The sequence below is a fragment of the Passer montanus genome, unplaced genomic scaffold (genome assembly GCF_014805655.1).
Source record: "Passer montanus isolate IOZ18808 unplaced genomic scaffold, ASM1480565v1 scaffold19, whole genome shotgun sequence".
Lineage (NCBI taxonomy): Eukaryota > Metazoa > Chordata > Aves > Passeriformes > Passeridae > Passer > Passer montanus.
The window spans coordinates 9,729,385-9,748,149 of NW_024366480.1; the positions used below are offsets into that span (position 1 = coordinate 9,729,385).

The following is an 18,765-nucleotide window of genomic DNA, read 5'->3' on the forward strand; positions in this document are numbered from 1 at the left end:
TGCCACTTGGCTCTGGAGGTGATGTGGATGCAGTCACCCACTGCATAAAATGTTGTGTCACATACCTGTTAGGTTCACTCCCAAATCTAACATCTTTCATTTCATAGCTCAGGGCACTGACCACTGCAGTCTGCAGTGCAGAGGTGTTAAGGTTCCCTCCCTAGTGTTTGGCTAATTCCCCTCTTCTTACTTTAAGTTGCCTTGAAGTATTTCCCTCACTCCATTGACTGTCCATGGAAATTGAGCGTATCACCTGGGCACCTTACACTTCACTAACAGTCAAGTTATTTTACTGGAAAAAAATAAATAGGTTCATAGTGTAAAAGAAGACTGAAAGTCTCACTTCCTCTCAAGAAGAAAGTGAAGTAGCAATTGTGCACAAATTTGAAAAAAAAAAAAAGTTATTTTTCAAATACATCTCTTATATACTGCACATTGAGAATTGTTAGGAAATAAAATAATTTTGACTTTGTGGTTTTGGGAAATCTATATCAAGTTGTTAGTATCAAATCTGCATCTGAAACATCCTGTATTCCTTCTAAGGGAGATTAGAGCCCCCTGCAAATTTCTTAATTAAAATACTTCTGTGGGATTTAATTGAAAATATTGGGTTATGGCTGGATGGCAAATGCTGTCCTTCATGAGGCATCTGCTGCAGATCCACTGTGCTATTGAATAACAACCAGAATAGCACACGTGAGGAGAGGCTGAGGGTTAGTTCAGTCCAGAGAAGAGAAAGTGAAGAGCTGTCTGAACCATTTGTTGGAATAAGACTTGAGTTAAGCAGGGAAGGGTGGAAAATATTTTCAGAGGTCACTCCATCTTCAATTCCTGTATGAGGTGCTGCCATGAACACAAGTAGCCACTAAAGCTGCCCTGATTGAGCCCCTACCCAGGACTCACAGAGGGCTGAGCCATCAGGGGGGCTGAGGAAGACTGGTCTGTGTGGGGCAGCAGGGGATCTTCAGCATGCAGAGGGAGCGGGCACTGCCAAGGCCTTCACTCTTTGGGGAGCCCGTGCCCAGTCTCTCCCCTGTGACCCTGAGGTGACAATGGATGCTGGTTTTAGGCTTTTTCATTCAGTGTCTTTCCAATACTCTTTTAACCCTGCCATGGGGTCAGAAACCAAGGCCTTTTCACAGGACCTCAGGAAGGGGAAACTGCCAGGAGCAAAAAACATTTCAAACTAATTTGGTCATACACAGACACAAAGCTCATAATTTTCCTTTATCTTTTCCTTTACAGGAAATTTAGCCAGAACACAGTTGCCCAGCTCTGGTATTTTGTGAAATGTGTTTATTTTGGCTTATCAGCTTATCAGATACGTTGCGGATATCCAACTCGTGTTCTTGGCAACTTCCTCACAAAAAGTTATAACTATGTCAACCTGTTCTTATTTCAAGGGTAAGCATAGACTTACTGCATTTTTTCTTTCTTTTGTGCAATAAGGATCTGCTATAGTGAAATGCTAAGGTTATTCATGACTTTTCTTCACAAACTGCTGGAAATAAGAGAGTAAATTGTCCCTTGTAGTCCACAAGAAAAAGAAAAATATATTTCTGGAAGGCAAACTTGATAAAATTCCATCTCTCAGTCTGAAACCAGAAGCCTGATATACCAGTCAACCATTCAGTCCCCTATGAAACAGACATTTTTAACACTTCTAAGAAATCACCTTTGTAAACAGAAATAGGGACTACACATTGTGCTAGAAAACAGGTAATGTTATTAGGTCTGCAGTCCTAAAAAGTAGTAAGGTGTCAAATCCCAAAGAGACCTTTGGAGCAGGTCTACCTGCTGTACCTCAGCAGGTGAACAGATTGAAGTGAAAGACAACACACCTTAGAAATAGGAACTTAAAAATAAGCACCAAAAAAAAAATGTTTGCTTTGAGAAGTGTTGCACATTTGAAAATCCTCAGGAGTTCAGGGTGTTAGGGCAAGGAACAGGAACAGCATTACCTCAGAGTGAAGGATGGTTTTACACAAGCAGAGCACATCCTCCATTTACACTGTTACAATGGCCTTGTGATTAAGCCGGTTTGAAGCATGTGTGCAAATCACAGAAAAAATTTAATCACTTCAGCCTTTTCACAGTATTTGCAGTATGGGCTTCTTGTATTCCAAGGAAAAGTTACAGTAGAAAGCTTTCCCCACATGAAATACTCTTTAAAGTGTGGGGCTAGGAAAGGGAATGGCGCCCTTTGAACAGCTGCTCATTGCCTGTTGATTTCCTGTTGATTTCCGCCTTCTACTGCTGTTTAATTCTGAGTCTCAAAGCCCAGTTCCATGTGCAGCAGAGGGCTGCCCACCTACTGCAAAGATGCCATGCAACACTCGGTGTAAGGAGGTATAACATTAATCCCACCATCCTGCAGAAAACAGATTCCTCTCCCAGGTGAGAGGAATCTAGGAAATCTTGAGCTGTTCCATCAGGGGCTCAATCACGATTATGGACATAATGATGCATAAGCATATTTATGGCCTGGCAAGAAGATCTAAAGTAACACAAGCTGTGGCAATTTCAGGATGTGATTATATTTGTGTTCACAGGATCCCCAATTAAGCTCTTTTCACATTGTCTTAATTCTCCCTCTTGTCATATATGCACTTGCTGTGCTTGTTTGATGTGATGCCTCTGTTCCTGACAAGTTATCTGCTGTGGTCTCCCTTCAGGTTCCGCCTGGTTCCATTTTTGACTGAGCTGAGAGCAGTAATGGACTGGGTTTGGACTGACACCACTCTCAGTCTTTCCAGCTGGATCTGTGTTGAAGATATCTATGCTCATATATTCATCCTGAAGTGTTGGCGAGAGTCAGAAAAAGTAAGGAAACCCCATATGAGTGATTCAAACCTTTTCTCCCCCATGCAGAAGGGAAGAGAAATAATCATGAGTCCCTAAATAGTTGAGGAATCCACCACAAAAAGTTTGTTGGAAGATATGCCTGGCACTTGTGTTCAGAAATATCCAGACTGTTGGGTACTTTACATTAGTTGGCAGCTGCTGCGAATGAAACTTCACATGGCTTCTCTTTTGTGCCCAGCTGATTTTTCCACCATTAACGTGAACTCCAGAAGTGTGTGCCTGCTGGCTTAATTGCATGCCTGGGTTTCAAGACTGGGGTTTGAAGTCCTGGTATTCACACAGTCACACACAACTAAATGAGTAACCTGGAGTAGCAGGGAAGCTGCGGCTGAGGAGAAAGGTCAGTAGAAGGAAGAGCTCCTGCCCCGCAGTGCAGGTCCCGGGGACATTGGGGATGTCCCAGGGTTGATGACACACCCAGGGTTCATGTAACTGCAGAGTGAACTCAGCTGGCTCCTTTATCTCAGGAAAGTCCTTGCACATCCAGAACTGAACTGCAGGCCAGATAAACCCACCATTTGTCTCACAGAAATTTCAGTCTCTTTAAATCATTTAAGCTTCAGTTCAAATTAAACTTGCAAATTCTGGATTCTTTGTAACTGCTATAAAGATTGCAACCATATGCTTGCTCATTTTGCCAATTTGAAAAAGAAATTAAACATTATTTTAAGAGTGACCAAACCAGTCAGAAATTCTACATCTGTATTGAAGTGGATTTACTTTTAAGTGTTACTGACGTATTTCTACTTTTATTATAATCCTGTCTCTTAATGGCAATTGCTTTCTAAGTATATCACGTAGATTAACTCAGAGCTACAGTGCACACAAATCATGCATATAGGCTTTTTCTCTATGACTCCCACTTCTGCCATGAGTGGAAGGAGTTGTGAAGAACTTCAGGAGTTGGGGAGGTAATAACCCAGCTCTACTTTAACTGTCTGTCTCACCGCATTTTTTAAGCTACAATTCACATGAAGTGTAGCAGAGATCTGACATGGGAAGATTTTCATGTCTGAGCTGGCATGTATGTTCTAATGCCATACAGAAAAATAACTGTGTCACAACTTTACGAGTATTGTTGAAGGTGCTTTGGTTCCCTCTGTCTCTCACTGAGTGGAATGCCTAAGTATTGGACTGCTAGAGTCTCTCTGAGATGTTCTATAACATCATTAGCCTAAACTAATATCCTCCAGACTAATAATAATAATAATAATAATAATAATAATAATAATAATAATAATAATAATACCCCTGCTGATCTTGATATGGTATTTTAATGAAAATACTATTCTGTAGCACAAGACAAATGACTTCATACACTGCTTCTGAAAAGTAAATAATTGGTTTTAAATATAGCATTATATTACAAATGTAATATTCTCATAGGGCTTTATGGATTCATGTTGCAAAGCAAGAACAACTTCCTGAAAGCCAGATTCCTGGGGTGTTGGAAGTGCAGTGCAGTACAGTACATATTTATTTTGCACATGTGGTATGCAATGCATGGAGGACAGGCTACTAAACCCTGTAAGAGAATTACACCAAAATAAATTACAGTGAAAGTAAAACATTTTACAGGATGGTGAGAGTATTGAGAGTATTCAGTCATGAGGCAAATAGCAGAGGACAGGAATTATGGGCAAGGCAGAACAGACATGCCATGTGATCTGCTTTGAAGAGAGAAGAAAAGCAGTCACTTTTGTCCTCAGAAGCTAGGAAAGAGAAGGATGTTACATCAGCAATATCCAGATTTTAGGAACAGCAACAACATTTTTAACATTAGTTAATTGGAGTCGGTGTGGAATTCACTAGAAACAGATTGGATCAAGCCTGTGAACTCTTAGAAATACTGTAAGTGAGGTGTGAAATGAATGTGGAGGTAGGGCAATATCAGAAATTTTACTGATTGTATATGTCAGTTGCTGGCAAACAGTTTTCCTACTCCCTCCATCCACCACAATATACAGTTTTCAGCATTTCAAGATGTATGAGAGGAAGTCTGCCTTAAGGAGTTTTGTGATAAAACTTTTCAGAAATGCAAATACAAGAATGTGGGTCCTTCATGATAGCAGTTTTTGGAACAAATTGTTGTATTACTGTTTCTGCTATTATTTTATATGTTGTTCTTGTGACTTCATGCTAGCACTTAGACAAAAAATCAATTATCAAATTCTTCTTTTTTTATGGTTGTGAAGAATCGAAATCACAGAGGTTTACAATATTTTTCACACTGGACACACATTTTGTGTTCACTTGGCACTTCTCTCTGTTGCCATCAGAAATTGGGTGTCTGTGCAGGTTTGGCTAAAAAAAATCTCAAAGTAGCTGTCCTGACATGGGGTAGCAAATTACCACAAGAGATGGGAAGCCTTAAGATCATTGTATATTCACCCATCAAATATTATGATATGTACCTTTGATAGAAGAGACGTTACCATACTGCTGTTTGCTTTGCAGAGATATCCCCAGCCAAGAGGCCAGAAGAAAAAGAAAGTTGTGAAGTATGGAATGGGTGGCATGATTATCGTCTTGCTGATTTGTATTGTCTGGTTCCCACTGCTCTTCATGTCTTTAATCAAATCTGTTGCAGGCATCACCAACAAGCCTCTAGATGTATCAATCACAATAACTCTAGGAGGTTATCAGGTAAAAAAGCAACACTAAAAACAAACTCTGTTTTTTGCATTATATTTCCTTGTACCATTTCTCCTTCCTTCCACAGAATTGAGCTCTCCTGCTTTATGCAAGGTACCTGGCAAGCTTCCATAAATGACCCCTTTTGCGTTTAAAAATGTTAGTTTATCACTGATGTAAAATATTATCCTCATTTTCAAGTTAAAAACAGCCTCTACTGGCAGTGGAAACTGAATCAATTATCCTACAGGTCCACATGGTAGATATAAGGTAATTGTAGGCAGCTTGCATCTCAGAGGAAGAAGATTATAACATTGTCTTGTTGAATTGAGTGCCATAATTGTCTTGGACTGTGATGCACAGGATGCTGGACTGTGTATGTAGCAGCCAATGTGAAGTAAATGTGATAAGCATGTGTTCTTTTGTTTCCCAGCCTATTTTTACCATGAGTGCTCAGCAGAATCAGCTCAAAAGTTTGGATCCGAATGAGTTCAAGGAATTTGTGAACAGCTATAGGGGTGATACTGTAAGTGAAAAGTACCTCATTACTTAAAAATGTGTGCATGTTTCCATGGAGGCCTTTTGTGAGTTTTGTTTGTGTAGCTGTAAGTGGTCATCAGTGCTGTCATCAATTGGAAGATATTTCTATAAAGAGGATTTGCATGAAAAAAATTCAGACACATCATTTGTCAGGACAGTGCTGGGTTATGGTGAGTCAAGCTACCATGAATGCAGATGTCTTTGCACAAAATCCTGGAAGGGAAAACCCTAATTGTCTTGTTGTCTGAATGAAACCCTCCCCTCTAAATGACACAAACGTTCAGGAGATGTGATGCTGTTTGTGTACTGCCAAAGAAAACATGCTGTGGGGACAAAACAGTGTCTTATGCACTTTTAAGCCCCATGCTCCTTTCTAGAGCACACATCTTTCACCTTCCAGTGAGGAATGGTGGTGCTGTCAAAAGAAAGTGTGCATAGCCTAGAAGTGTTTTGACATTAAAATGTCAAAAAAAAGCATTTAAGCATAGTGTGAGTGTTTCGTGGAGCAACACGCCCAGTTTCCAAGAGTTTCTACAGGAAAAGGACTAGTAACTGGTAGGAGCTCTTGTGTTGCTAATGTAACTAACATTTGATCACATATAACCTTTAAAAAAGTGTTTGCTACTAGATCTTTAAAGAATTTGATATTAGAATTTGATATTGGGTCCTACCACATAGCCCATGTATAATAGCACTAATGTTGTAACCTAGATGCATTTGTAACTTACAAGGTTCTAGTTGGTTCATCCCTTGTAGACACTTCTTTATGTGGAAAGATACTTAACAAAAGGCAGAGTAAAATTTTAACTCAAGTTTAAACAGCCTCTACAGAGTTTGTTTCATGAACTTTCAGACTCACTTAGCCAACGTGACCATCAAACAATTTTTGTTTTGCCTTTTTTAGCTTGGCTATACTGTGTTGATTCCCCTTCCTATCTCAAGCCCCAGTTGGTACCTGAGGAAAACAATCAGTGCACATCACTGCACTTACAACTAATCAAACATTTACAAATCTGTTTGACTGGGAAGTGTGGTTCTGTGTCTTGTGAATATCACTGCACTGAAATTTTATTTTCTTCTTCTGCACCTACAGGCTGCATTGCAGTTTCTAGAGGGCTATGCAAGAGAAGATATAACTCGAGCAGACCTGGAAGGAAATTCAAACTCTTTATGGACCATCAGCCCTCCCAGTAGAAATAAAATGATACAGGGACTTCAAGACTTTAATGCTGATTTCACTTTAGTTATTTCATGGACCATTCAAAGGTAATTAAACAAAGTTACTATGAGGTGGATGGATCATTTGCCAAGCATTAGTTCAGTAGAATAGTTCCACATTGCATTTTTGGTTTAGTTTTTTAGCAAATTCTATTGTATGGCAAAGCAAAAACAGAGTAGGAGAGAGAGAGAGACAGAGAGAACTCAGTCTTGTTACCCATGAAAACATTTGTTACCTGCAGTTCTCAAAAAATAAAGAGGTGGAACCGTTACCAAATAGATTATTTAAAATATCCAGGTGGAATTTTCAATGGGACTTGAGAGGAAGGAAGAAAAAATGAGAATTTTTTAGCCTGTTTTAGGTGGGGATGTTCCAATGAACTGTCCTTAACAACCTTGCTAACATTTATAGAAAGTGCTTTCCCTTAGACTTAGTTAAGGCAGAAAACCTGTGAGGAAATACAAACAGAAGTTCTTTGTCCTCTTATTAAGGGAGTCTGGAAGTGATACAAACAATTTTTATGTGCAAATACCATAAAATGGCAAAGATCCATTTTGTTGAGACCTTTGCTCATGTGAGCTTTCTTTGACCCCAGTCAAAGAAAGAACTAACTTTACAATCAAGTTCTTGAAAGAGATAGCCTGGACTATAAATTTGTTGCACTCAGGCTAGAGCACACCCAGTCATCAAGGTCATTTGCTGGCTACTGTCTGCCAGATGGGGTTCCTGTAGATTGCTGGATTAAATTGGAGTTAAGTCATCACTCCATGGAATCCAAGTTCCTTTGCAGCCTCCGTATTTATGTTTCCTTAGACATAGAAGCTGGATTGTTGTAAGACTATGCACAAGAGGCAGGTCAGCTGAACTGCTGTGGGAGCTCTGAACATGCTGGGTCTGTTCTTCCACAGTCAGAAACAGGCTTGTAATGGATCTGCACACTTAATTCAACTTTATTTGACATCCCCCCCCACCCCCTTATTTTCCTTATTGTCCTGGAAGCACAGGCTATTAGCTAGTGCATTACATCACTCCATCATTTCTGAGCCTTCCTTTAATTTTTGGTACTGCTACTCAGTTTGCCCGTACGCTGTCATGGCTATAAGCATTCATGCAGTAGTGCAAAGAGACATTTTTCACCTCAAATTGTATCTTGTGGGACAAGCTGTAAACACGAATGAATGCAAATGTTATAGACTTACCACAGTGACCTTCTGCTTGACTGCTACCTTTCTTCTGGGCCAGAGGCCACAGGCAGCAGTAAGGTGGGCCTGTTGTGTCACAGAAGCAGCACACAGGCTTTCTGCCCTTGCACATCCTCTGCCGTGGGTGTTTCTCTGCAGCCCCAGCAGCTGCCCCACCCGGCCTAGGTTCTGCTCTCATTGTAGGTTGTCAATGTGTTTTCCCCTTTACTTACAACAGGAATCTCTCCCTCGGTGCCAAGGCTGAAATAGCATCAGATAAACTTACCTTCCCACTAAAAAACCATACCAGAAGAGATATTGCTACAATGATGGCTGAAAATCAACCGGAAAAGGTGTAAGTTATTTTCTTTTTCTATTTATATGCAAACTTTCCCCTTTGAAGCCTGATTTCCTAAGGTGGTTGAGCTTGTGCAAATGTTTCATTTATCTGCCCATCCATCCCTCTCTAATAACAGATGCCAACAGCACTGAAGCCAAGTAATAGTACTATTAAATGTGAAAACTTGTTTCCTATTATAAATGCAGGCTGAGAGGACCCTGAACACAGGATCATCAACAACAGGCATGGTGAAGCTATTAGTAACTTTTCTTTGATTTATTGGATAAGCACAAGTTCAGTATATTCTTAGTTCAACTCACCGTTGAGTTACAGCAGTTCAACTTGATCTGAGGATGTTGTATTGAAGATTTTTTTTCTCTAAATAACTATCCAGACTGTATCTCACATTGTTACTCTTGAATAGCACTAGATTGGCAAGGAAGTGTTAAATCACTGCGGTCAAAGGGTAACATCTGCAGTCGTTTCTGACATCAGATCTTTTCCTGTGATGGAAATTCACAGGGCATGCACTTCATATAAATATCAAACGTTATTCTGCAGATATAGCTTGGTGCATTGACTGCAATGGTGACTCCTTTTAGATCTGAAAAGAATCTGGCTCTTCCTCTTCCACCTTCTCACTGGGGATTACTTTACAGCAGTAGTTTCTTAGTACTGCTAAGCCAACACATCATCCCTGAAGGCCACTTGATCTGATTTGTGGCCAAAAGAGTTGAAAAGTTTAAGCTGAGACCAGCTGGGATTGTGAAAACTCTGAGAGGTTCTTATCTGTTAGTAGCTAGAAATTAGATTTGCCTTTTCTGTGCACAGCTGTTTTTCTGCACCCACACATACTCGTACATCCAAACAGACAGCTATTGCATGTGTGATCATTGCAGTTAAAAAATACTTGATGCCTCTTTTCTGCTGTGTGAAGATACAGCAATATTTCCTGAGGTGATGTGGGACCACAGAGGGTAATTTTTTCTCATTTGTGGGAAGAAGAAATTCATTCATAATTCTCTCTGTGCAAAAGGCAAGCAGTAACATAGGCAATGTAGCTGCATTTGCCTGTCTTGCAGAATGTTTGTAGATTTAAGGGTTTTTTACTTGGTCATAAAGGAAAAATGGTTGTGATATCTATTAGCCATTCAGATACTTCTGCAGGGGGCTTTCTGCCACACCTCTGCTGGGACAATTTAGCTGCTGAGCTCCTACCCTTTCTTGGACCTACTGGAGCGATCAGAAGGGATTTTCAATTGGCTACCCTTGTTCTTCCTCAGCGTGGTGTATGCAATGTAGCCAAGTGTCACAGGATTTATCTGAGAGCTCCTCTTCTTCCCTGGAATTTTTCAGTCATTTGAGGAAAATGTTAGGACAGTGTCTCTGCTTTTAATGAAATATGTCTCCTTCTAGATACTGGTAATTTATTCCCACTCAAGATGATTTGGAGTCCAGTGGAAGAACTTTTACAAACATCTTTCTTTAGAAATCCTCCTAAAAGCTGTGAAAATATTCCCTAATGAAAAATTCTGGCAAAAAATTATCATTCTTTTCAGGTGCTATTATTGAAACAATTCTGAAGTAATAGCTGTGCTCACAACATATTTTTCTAGCTTGTTTACTACTGGCAATATGCTGCCTTTATTATATATTTTATTGCTGACTATAAAAGCAGCCTTTTTTAAAAGGGAAACAAAATATAAAGTCTGCATTCCATGCAAACACACGTGCTCCAGCTATGTGGAATTCATGGTGTGTGAATGGTGACATTAGGGATGGAACTCTCTGCTGAAGTTCTGAAAAAACGTAGCTAAAAAATCCAGTTAATTTTCAAATGTGACATCTGAATACTATGAAGTCATAATTTAAGAAAAGAATTACTGGGAACTATGTATAGCACTGTTAGGTATTTCTAAATTCTTTTAGAGGTATAAAAATATGAAATATTTGATTTCTCAATTTTTTCCAGAACATTAGAGGAAGTGTATCCATACTACATCAAGGCTCCTAGTGATTCTCTGGCAAAACCCATAAAGCAGCTATTGAAAGGTATGTCTCCAGACCATGGAAACCAGAGTATGGTTTAAAGAAGTGCAAGGCAGCACCCACACTTGTACATTCACAGCTGCTGTGGGGCACCTCAGTCTTAAATGCACTTAAAATGTTTTCTACTTGGTGTCTGCAACCTTGAGGAGAGATAAGGTAATACAGTATAAGGCAGAAAATGCATCTCCATGTATTTTAGTTTTGGATTTAACAGTAAGGACTCTAAGGATGAAGTCCTTCTCTTTCCAATCTGCTTTAGGAGCTCTTTCCCTTTGTTTTATGTGTAAATTATTACAAGTTTCACTTCTCCACATCTCCCTTCTACCTTACTGTGAACAGTCAGTAGTTTTGCATGTCTGCAAATGCAGCTCCTCAGCTTAAATAATGACATTATTTTTATGATTTTTTTAAGCTATTCCTTCCTTATTGGCTACAAAGAATGCACTTTAAATAACTCAGTTGAATTTCAGAATCCATACAGGTACATGCACATCCATAAGTGTGAAAAACCTGTTGGGTTGGAATAGTGGGAACAAGTCTTTATCTAAGAGCAATTTCCTCAACAGAGGCTAAATTTGGAGCTTGAATGTAATAGTAGTAGTGCTATGTAGGATGTTCTTGCCAAAGTTCATCAAGAAAAATAATTCTTGAGGCTGAACCCTGCTCTGTAAGTAGAATTAAGTTATGAGTGCTTCACTGTCATTGGTCAGGTCCCTAATCTGAGTCTCTTTGGAAGGACTTTAATGTATACACTGCTAATGTACACTCAGGAGAACCAGAGTTCATCTCCTGTCTGTGTGATCAGTATGCATAAAACCCTTTTTTTTTGATACAAAAGAATAATATCTTTTATATCAGAAAAAGATGGTTTATGGTGGTAGTTTCCCTTTTAGATATAGAAGCTGACTGCTACCCTTCCAGCTTCAATGTTTCTGTAGGCCTGAAATGCAGACGTGATGAGTGCTATTGATATTTTGGCCTGAAAATACCAAAATTATTTCACAGTTTCTGAAAGAGCATGTAGGTAATATGAAAGATTTTAAATATTCAATGCATATTCAAATAAGATTTGCAAAAAAAAAAAAAAATCACAGAAGCCTGGGTTTTTATACTTTTATATACAGAAATAATGGAAAAAGGAGTTAGAAGAATTTTTCTTCTGCATTGTTCGGTCCTTTTGTAATGCAGATGTTAGGAGTATCTGTCTCAAAATATTTGATTTTTGCAATTCTTGTTGTATATATATTAATACTTCTTCTTTTAAATAGGCTGCAAGTGGGAAAATATTACAGTTTCCCTTGTGAAAAATGCATCTGAAGAATGGTGGGTTTTGAATCAGCTTGGAAAAAGACAAAAAACGCCTCAAGAGAGCCTTGAACTCTTCATATTCAGTGATAAAGTCAGTCCACCAAGCCTTGGATTCTTGGCTGGTTATGGGTAAGAAGAAATCTTTACATAAAATTAAATAAAGTATGTAAGATGTAAGTAGAGGTGAATTTATATGCTGATTTGGGGGGTAATTTTTTGTCATTGTTGTAGTGTTAGAGCATTACAACATTTTGAACAGGGGTTTTGTGAGATTTTCAAGTCCGTGTCTATTAATATTGTTTGTAGAAGGATTAATATTTCCAAGGGTAGTATTACCCCTGATAACTGTTCACCAGTGGGAATAAAAACAGAAGCACTCTTCACACCAATTTCCTGAAGAGAAATAACTCAAAATATGTTAGTTTAGCTGCAGATCAAGTTCTGCCCAAACTCTGCCTGGTTTTGGTGACCTCCTCAGTCTTGTAGCCAGGACTCTGGGTGTGGAAGAGTTATGAAATATATCTCCAGAGACAGAGGAAGGCAGGAGGCTAAGCATTCCCAAGAAATACACACTTCTGGTAGAATTTTGGAGAAGTCCCCATAGAAAGATTACTGGGGGGATTATCAGGGTAAATTTTAGTCTGTCACCAGTTAGCTATACCTTAACAAAAAATATAAGATATAAAACCTGACAGATTATTTGCCTTCAGCTGCTGTCAGATTTTCAGTTGTGACTTCCAAGTTGTAGCAGGCAGGACATGCGACCATCAGCACCTGGGGTCAAAGAATTTAAATCAGCAGCCTCAGCTGTTTATGATTCCAGATTTGTGAGGTGTGAGAAGAGATCTTATTTTCCTTCATCCTGTGGTACAGCAGAAACATGACCCTAATTAGAAATTGACTTTCAGCCCACTGACAGACTACAGTTAGCTATGGATGAGCTTCCTCACACTTGGCTGCCCTTTTATAAGGCGCAATTTGAACTCTTCCTTTCTTTCCTTTCAGCATTATGGGACTATATGCCTCAGTTGTCCTGGTGATAGGGAAGTTCGTCCGTGAATTTTTCAGCGGGATCTCCCACTCCATCATGTTTGAGGAGCTACCCAATGTAGACCGGATCCTGAAGTTGTGTACTGACATTTTCCTAGTGCGAGAGACTGGAGAACTGGAACTGGAAGAAGACCTGTACGCCAAGCTAATATTCCTGTACCGCTCACCAGAGACTATGATCAAGTGGACTAGGGAAAAAACTAATTGATCTCTTTGGCAACACACTGCAAATCAAGTTGGTTAAATCTGAATTTTAAAGGAAAAAGAAAAAAAAGCACAATATTCTCTTAAGAGCTAAGCCTTTTATAGTTGGGTAGCAATGATTTTTCACTGAAGGAATCCTGGAAGCTACGGCCTTAGGAATCCATGCTGCCTTTCAAATTAAGGATCAACAGTGAAGAAGGTTGAATGATGTGTTGTTTTTAATGTGCCACTCCTCCACAATCTGGGGACTGCTTTGTAATTTAATCAGCAAAAAGTTTGCATCTTTGTCTGGCTAATTTAATTTTCCAGACAACCATTACAACTTAGAGAGAGACAAAAGGAGTGAACCCACAGATGACTCCAGTGTACCTTCTTAATCCTTTCTGGAGCCACACAGTTTGGATTGTGCAATATGCTGTTGTACATCACTGACTTTCAAGCTACAGTAATGGGACACTGATGAGCCTTCAGGACACCCAGCACCCAGGGCCACACTGGGAACTGAAGACATTCTAGCCATACCCATTTGTAGAAAAGCAGAGGGTTTGATGTACAAAGGACACTGTGGACAAGCCTCTGTCAGCAAAAAGAAAACAAGTAACAATCTCTTGAAATGCCTTATTTTATTTGTACAGTCACAGGAGATATTTCCACCAAACATCAATGACTTTTCTCAGGAAAAAGAAAAAGCAACTGAAACTTGACACTTCGTCAAGATTGACTAATGGCTAGAATAATATGGTGAATTATGGGGTGTTCTGCTGGGCCATCCTCTTCAGCATTACTGCTTTCCATTGGATGAGAAAAGAAAGTGAAATCCGTGACCTAATGTGCTACTTCATTTCTTATAACCCTTTAAAGACTCTGAGTAGTGTGTGCTTCTCTCTGCTCCCCATGACATGCTTTTTCCCATTTCGATGATTTAAGGCAACTCTTGTTTTGCTGTTAGCTGATATTCTTCTTCCAGTGTTTCAGGTATACAAAAATGTTTACATATTCCAAGTCACATTTTTACATCTGAGACGGGTTTTTTTTTAAGTTCCCAAATATAGACATACATATGAGCTTGAGAAATGCCCTTTTTTTTTAAATTGCTGTTATTAGTGAAACAAATGGCTCATTGCAGCATGAAAATTTACAATTGCAATGTAGGTTTCTTTCCATGTTAAAAAAAAAAGAGAAAAAAATAATTGAGTGGGTAGGGTATGTTAAAAGGATATACTTGTAGTTTTGATTCAGTAATAACTTAAAATAAAGCACATGTTGCAAAGTCATTTTAGAAGTATTTTTTCCTCTGCCTTTTTACATGAAATGGGAAAAGTTTGACATTCTTCTTAATCTGTGACAAATAAATCTCTTTCTAGTAGTTAGCTGCTATTTATTATATGAATGATTAGTTAATCACCAGAAAGAAACTAACATAATTTGCTGGCACATTTTACTGCAGAACTTCGTAAAACAGCACAACTAAATGAAGTTGAAACATACTCTGCTGAGTGCTTCCATGACAAATGCTGTCACATCCATTCTATACTGTGAAAACTAACACTTTGAGCACCTTGACGTGCACAAAATAAAAATTGCTTCGTGATATTGTAACAATAAAATAATTTGATGACTGGAACTCACTGGAAGACAACCTGATTTCCTCTGAAGTGAAAAGGTGGCTGCTCATACAGCCAGGCAGCATTCCCCCCTGGATAGTTTTGCTCCATTTCTTCCATAGGTCCTGTGAATGAAAATTTAAATATACAGGGCAGCCCTGACATAGCACTCAGGGATGCTAAAATGCCTTTTGTAGTTAGATAGATCCTCACCTGGGTGTTCAGTGATTTTAAAGATATGAACACTGGAAGGAGAAGTGTGAAGGATGTAGTGTGTTTCTAAAGGTACCAGCCAGCAGAACCATGCTGGCCACACTTGGTCCAAGCTCCCTTCCTGGTTCCTTCTCTTCAACAGGCGCTTCCTTTTTGTTGGGAAAAACCTGTCTTCAGAACGAGCTGTACAGTTATTTGGGCTTTGCAAAAAATGTGCTGCTCTTTCTTTCATGGATTGATCAAACTTTGAAAATAAAAGGATTCTTCTGTTGGGTTTTTTTAATTTATTTATTTTTAAAACAGCCTATAGTCAAATCACTGATCTGGACTGGGTAGCTACCTGCACTGGGTGAGGAGTGTACCTCACCATCCTTTGAGCCCAGCTGTCCAGACAAAGTTGAACTGGCAGCCAATTTCCAGGGGCATTCTAGGTGGGCAGTACTGGGACCAGTACCATCTAACATCTTTATTAACATCCTGGAGGACACAACAGAGTTCCCTTTCAGCAATGTGTGGACTTCACTGAACCTGGGTCTGGGCAGGTTTGTGGTGACACGAGTGTGTCAGCTGCTCTCCTGGGGCGTGGGCTGGGCAGCTGACAGCGGGGGCAGGACTTCCTGGAAAGGCAGATCTCAGGATGCTGGAGAAATTGTCTGCCAGGTACTTCATGAACTTGGGCAAATGCAGCAAAGTCCTGCCTCTGGGGCAGACTAACCCTTACAGCAATTCAGACTAGGTAGATGGTTTGGGTACAGCTTTAGAATAAAAAGAGATAAGACCAGGTGTGGGAATTGCAGTGTGCCCTTGAGGCAAAGGAAACCAGCAGCACACTGGGTTTTACTTACAGGATCACACCTGAAAGTCAAGGAAATTTATTCGTCCCCTATATTCAGCACTTGTGAGACCACATCTGGAGAACTGCATGGAGCTTTGGAGGCTCCAGTGCAAGGAAGATGCTGACATACTGGACTGAGCAGGCAGCTGAGAGCACAACATGCCGGGAGAGGCTGCAGGAGCTGGGCTTGTTCAGCCTCACAACAGAAAAGTCCCAAGGAAAAGCTTATTGGTGTCTACACCTGCCTGATGGTGAGATACAGAAAGCCAATCTCTGCAGAAGTGAATGATGTACCTAATTAAATAAAAGGAAACTTATTTTTACCATTAGGGCAGTCAAACACTGGAGCAAGTGCTCAGAGAAGCTGTGAGATCCTCAGCCCTGGGGATTTCCAAAACTTGGCTGGTCAAGCCCTGAGCATCGTGTTGTAAGTGGCTATGCTCTGGATTGCAGGTTTGATCTGAAACCTCCTGATGGCCCTTGCAATCTGGATTGTGTCGACGATTTTAAGATCCTGTCAGAGATGCAAAGTAACCTGCTGGTGTGCTTCCCCAGTCTATGGGTGCATTAGCTCTCTTGTTCTGCCCATCAACAGTCCAGACATAACTCCTTAAAGCAGGAGGAGAAGCAGATTTCAGCTGCAGTTTGTTTTCCTTGGATCTATTTAGAAACCTGCATGTGCTTACGCAGGCAGTGGCGTGAGTTTGTAAGTCAGAACAAGGACAAGAGCTTTGACAACACACCCAGCTGTACCACCAGGCATCCCAGAACTCTCACCTGCCTGTGTGACAAGGCAAAAGGTTCAGCTTGCACTGTTTGTGTAATTAAAACTTTCACAGTTTTCCCTGATTTGGTAAACTGGTTAATCCTTGGGTAGTTAATACAAAGAGATAAATAAATAAATAAGACTGCAGCTGCTCTCTCTAGCACTGTGTAATATTTAAACAGGGTTTCTACTCGGAGTGCCTATGGGTTATTTTAGATCAGGCTTTGTTGCTTCCTTCTTGAGGAAGGAAACCAGAGGAAATCCAATGCTTTATTAAAAGCTTGGGGAGAACAAGAGAAAAGCAACCTGTGAGCATGCAATAGGAAAGGCAAATTCCTGTTCAGCATCCAAGGGACAACCCTGACCCACTGTACTGAAGGGCTACAGGTTTTTCTAGGTTACATTAAGAGTTAAGGTGGACACTTAAGACAGCAGAAAAAGAGCTGGAGAAGAAATAAGTATTCAGAATCATTCAGTGAAAATAATTCATCCTTCAATTCTGTGTTTCAAGTTGATAAAGTTCATGGTAGGAGAAATCATTCACACCTTTGCTTCAAGATTTGTCTGAGGAATGTGCTGCTGAAGTAGCAAGCCATGGAAGGGATGACCAAACATCTCTTCTTGCCTCTCCAGGCCTGACAGGCACTTCCCAAGGCCAGTTCCACTGACTGCCATTTAGAACTGTTATTAAAACAGAAATCTAATGAAAAGCATCTTCTGCTATGAAGAAAACTAGTCAGACACTGGCTGATGACCAGGGAGACTGCAGACTTTCTTAAGAGTAACTGGAGGAGTATTCATGTATGAAGAAAACTATCCCTCTTCAATGTGCAGAAATTACTGATACGCCTAACAAAGTGTACAAAATGAAAACACTAACCCTGTATTAGTCCCAGGCCCTGGACTCATCAGATCATACACGCAAACCAGGATTGCTTATCTAGAGGGACACATGCAGAGCTCAGATGTATTGTGACCATCTCTTCCTGCCTCTCCTCACCAGCAGGATCACACACAAATATTTCCCTGGTGTGGGGGGCCACAAATGAGCCCAAGAGGATCCCCTCCTAGCATAAAGCTCTCAGTGCTGTGGTTCCAACCCAAACCTCCTTCAAAGGCTTTCATGAGGCCATATAATTTTTCAGAGGGAATCTGGTCTTAGTGTGAGGAATCTGACACCTCCACAGGGCCTGAGGCAGCCCAGCTGTGCTGGGTGTGCTGCATCACTGGACACCAGCTAATGCCTGCTCTGCAACTTAGCATCTTGCCTTGCACGTTCAAATACATCAAACACACACGTGCCTGGACAGTGCACATCTGCGCATGTGGGTGTCTCTCTCTCTCTGTTTTTTAAGAGCACAATTTTGCTGGATTAGCTCTCATTAATATTTCAAGCTGTTGTCTCCTGCAGCTTGTGCTGGGGCAGAAGAGTGAGCTGCCAGCAGACACAGACGTGACCGTCAGACTCCTGTAGCAAACATTCAGGGAAAGCATATTTTTAATGTTATGGCAGCAAGAGTGAGGTAATGCAGTTAAAATATTTATGAACCTTTTCAGCTGACATTTCCAAATACCTTGTAGAGCCCAAACTTTGGAGGTCAAGGCAGTGTATTAACTAGATATTCATCCAGCTATAAAAAATTTTCCCTGTTTTAACCAATGCTGGGGACAGGAGGGAGGGAGAGAGAGGTGAATCATAGAGAGAAAAGAGAAAAGAGTTGTAAAGTTCATCACATATCAAAAGGAAACACATGGAACTTTTGGACAAAAATTGAACTGTACTTTTCTCCTTTTCACAGAAAGCCTCCTAAAGTTATCTTTCAAAGGTTCAAAACATTCTTCCTCAAAAAGAGTCACAAAATAAGGATGAACTCCAAATACTCCAAGCTTGATACAGCACCATGTTATCTGGCCTGCAAAAAAGCAAGTGGGATCTGCAAACATGCCAATTTTTTAT

General features: G+C 40.2%; 1 protein-coding gene across 1 annotated transcript in view; it reads left to right on the forward strand.

Moving 5' to 3' along the window:
• The window catches only part of PIEZO2 (piezo type mechanosensitive ion channel component 2), a 287,457-nt gene extending 271,977 nt beyond the window's left edge, over positions 1 to 15,480 (forward strand). The window contains exons 47-55 of the mRNA XM_039706337.1: positions 1,246 to 1,404; positions 2,676 to 2,823; positions 5,323 to 5,511; positions 5,933 to 6,025; positions 7,133 to 7,305; positions 8,678 to 8,794; positions 10,752 to 10,831; positions 12,097 to 12,265; positions 13,142 to 15,480. Coding sequence (XP_039562271.1) covers positions 1,246 to 1,404; positions 2,676 to 2,823; positions 5,323 to 5,511; positions 5,933 to 6,025; positions 7,133 to 7,305; positions 8,678 to 8,794; positions 10,752 to 10,831; positions 12,097 to 12,265; positions 13,142 to 13,394 — 1,381 coding nt within the window. The 3' untranslated portion in view covers positions 13,395 to 15,480. The remainder of the gene's footprint in view (positions 1 to 1,245; positions 1,405 to 2,675; positions 2,824 to 5,322; positions 5,512 to 5,932; positions 6,026 to 7,132; positions 7,306 to 8,677; positions 8,795 to 10,751; positions 10,832 to 12,096; positions 12,266 to 13,141) is intronic.
• Positions 15,481 to 18,765: the final 3,285 nt, after the last annotated feature.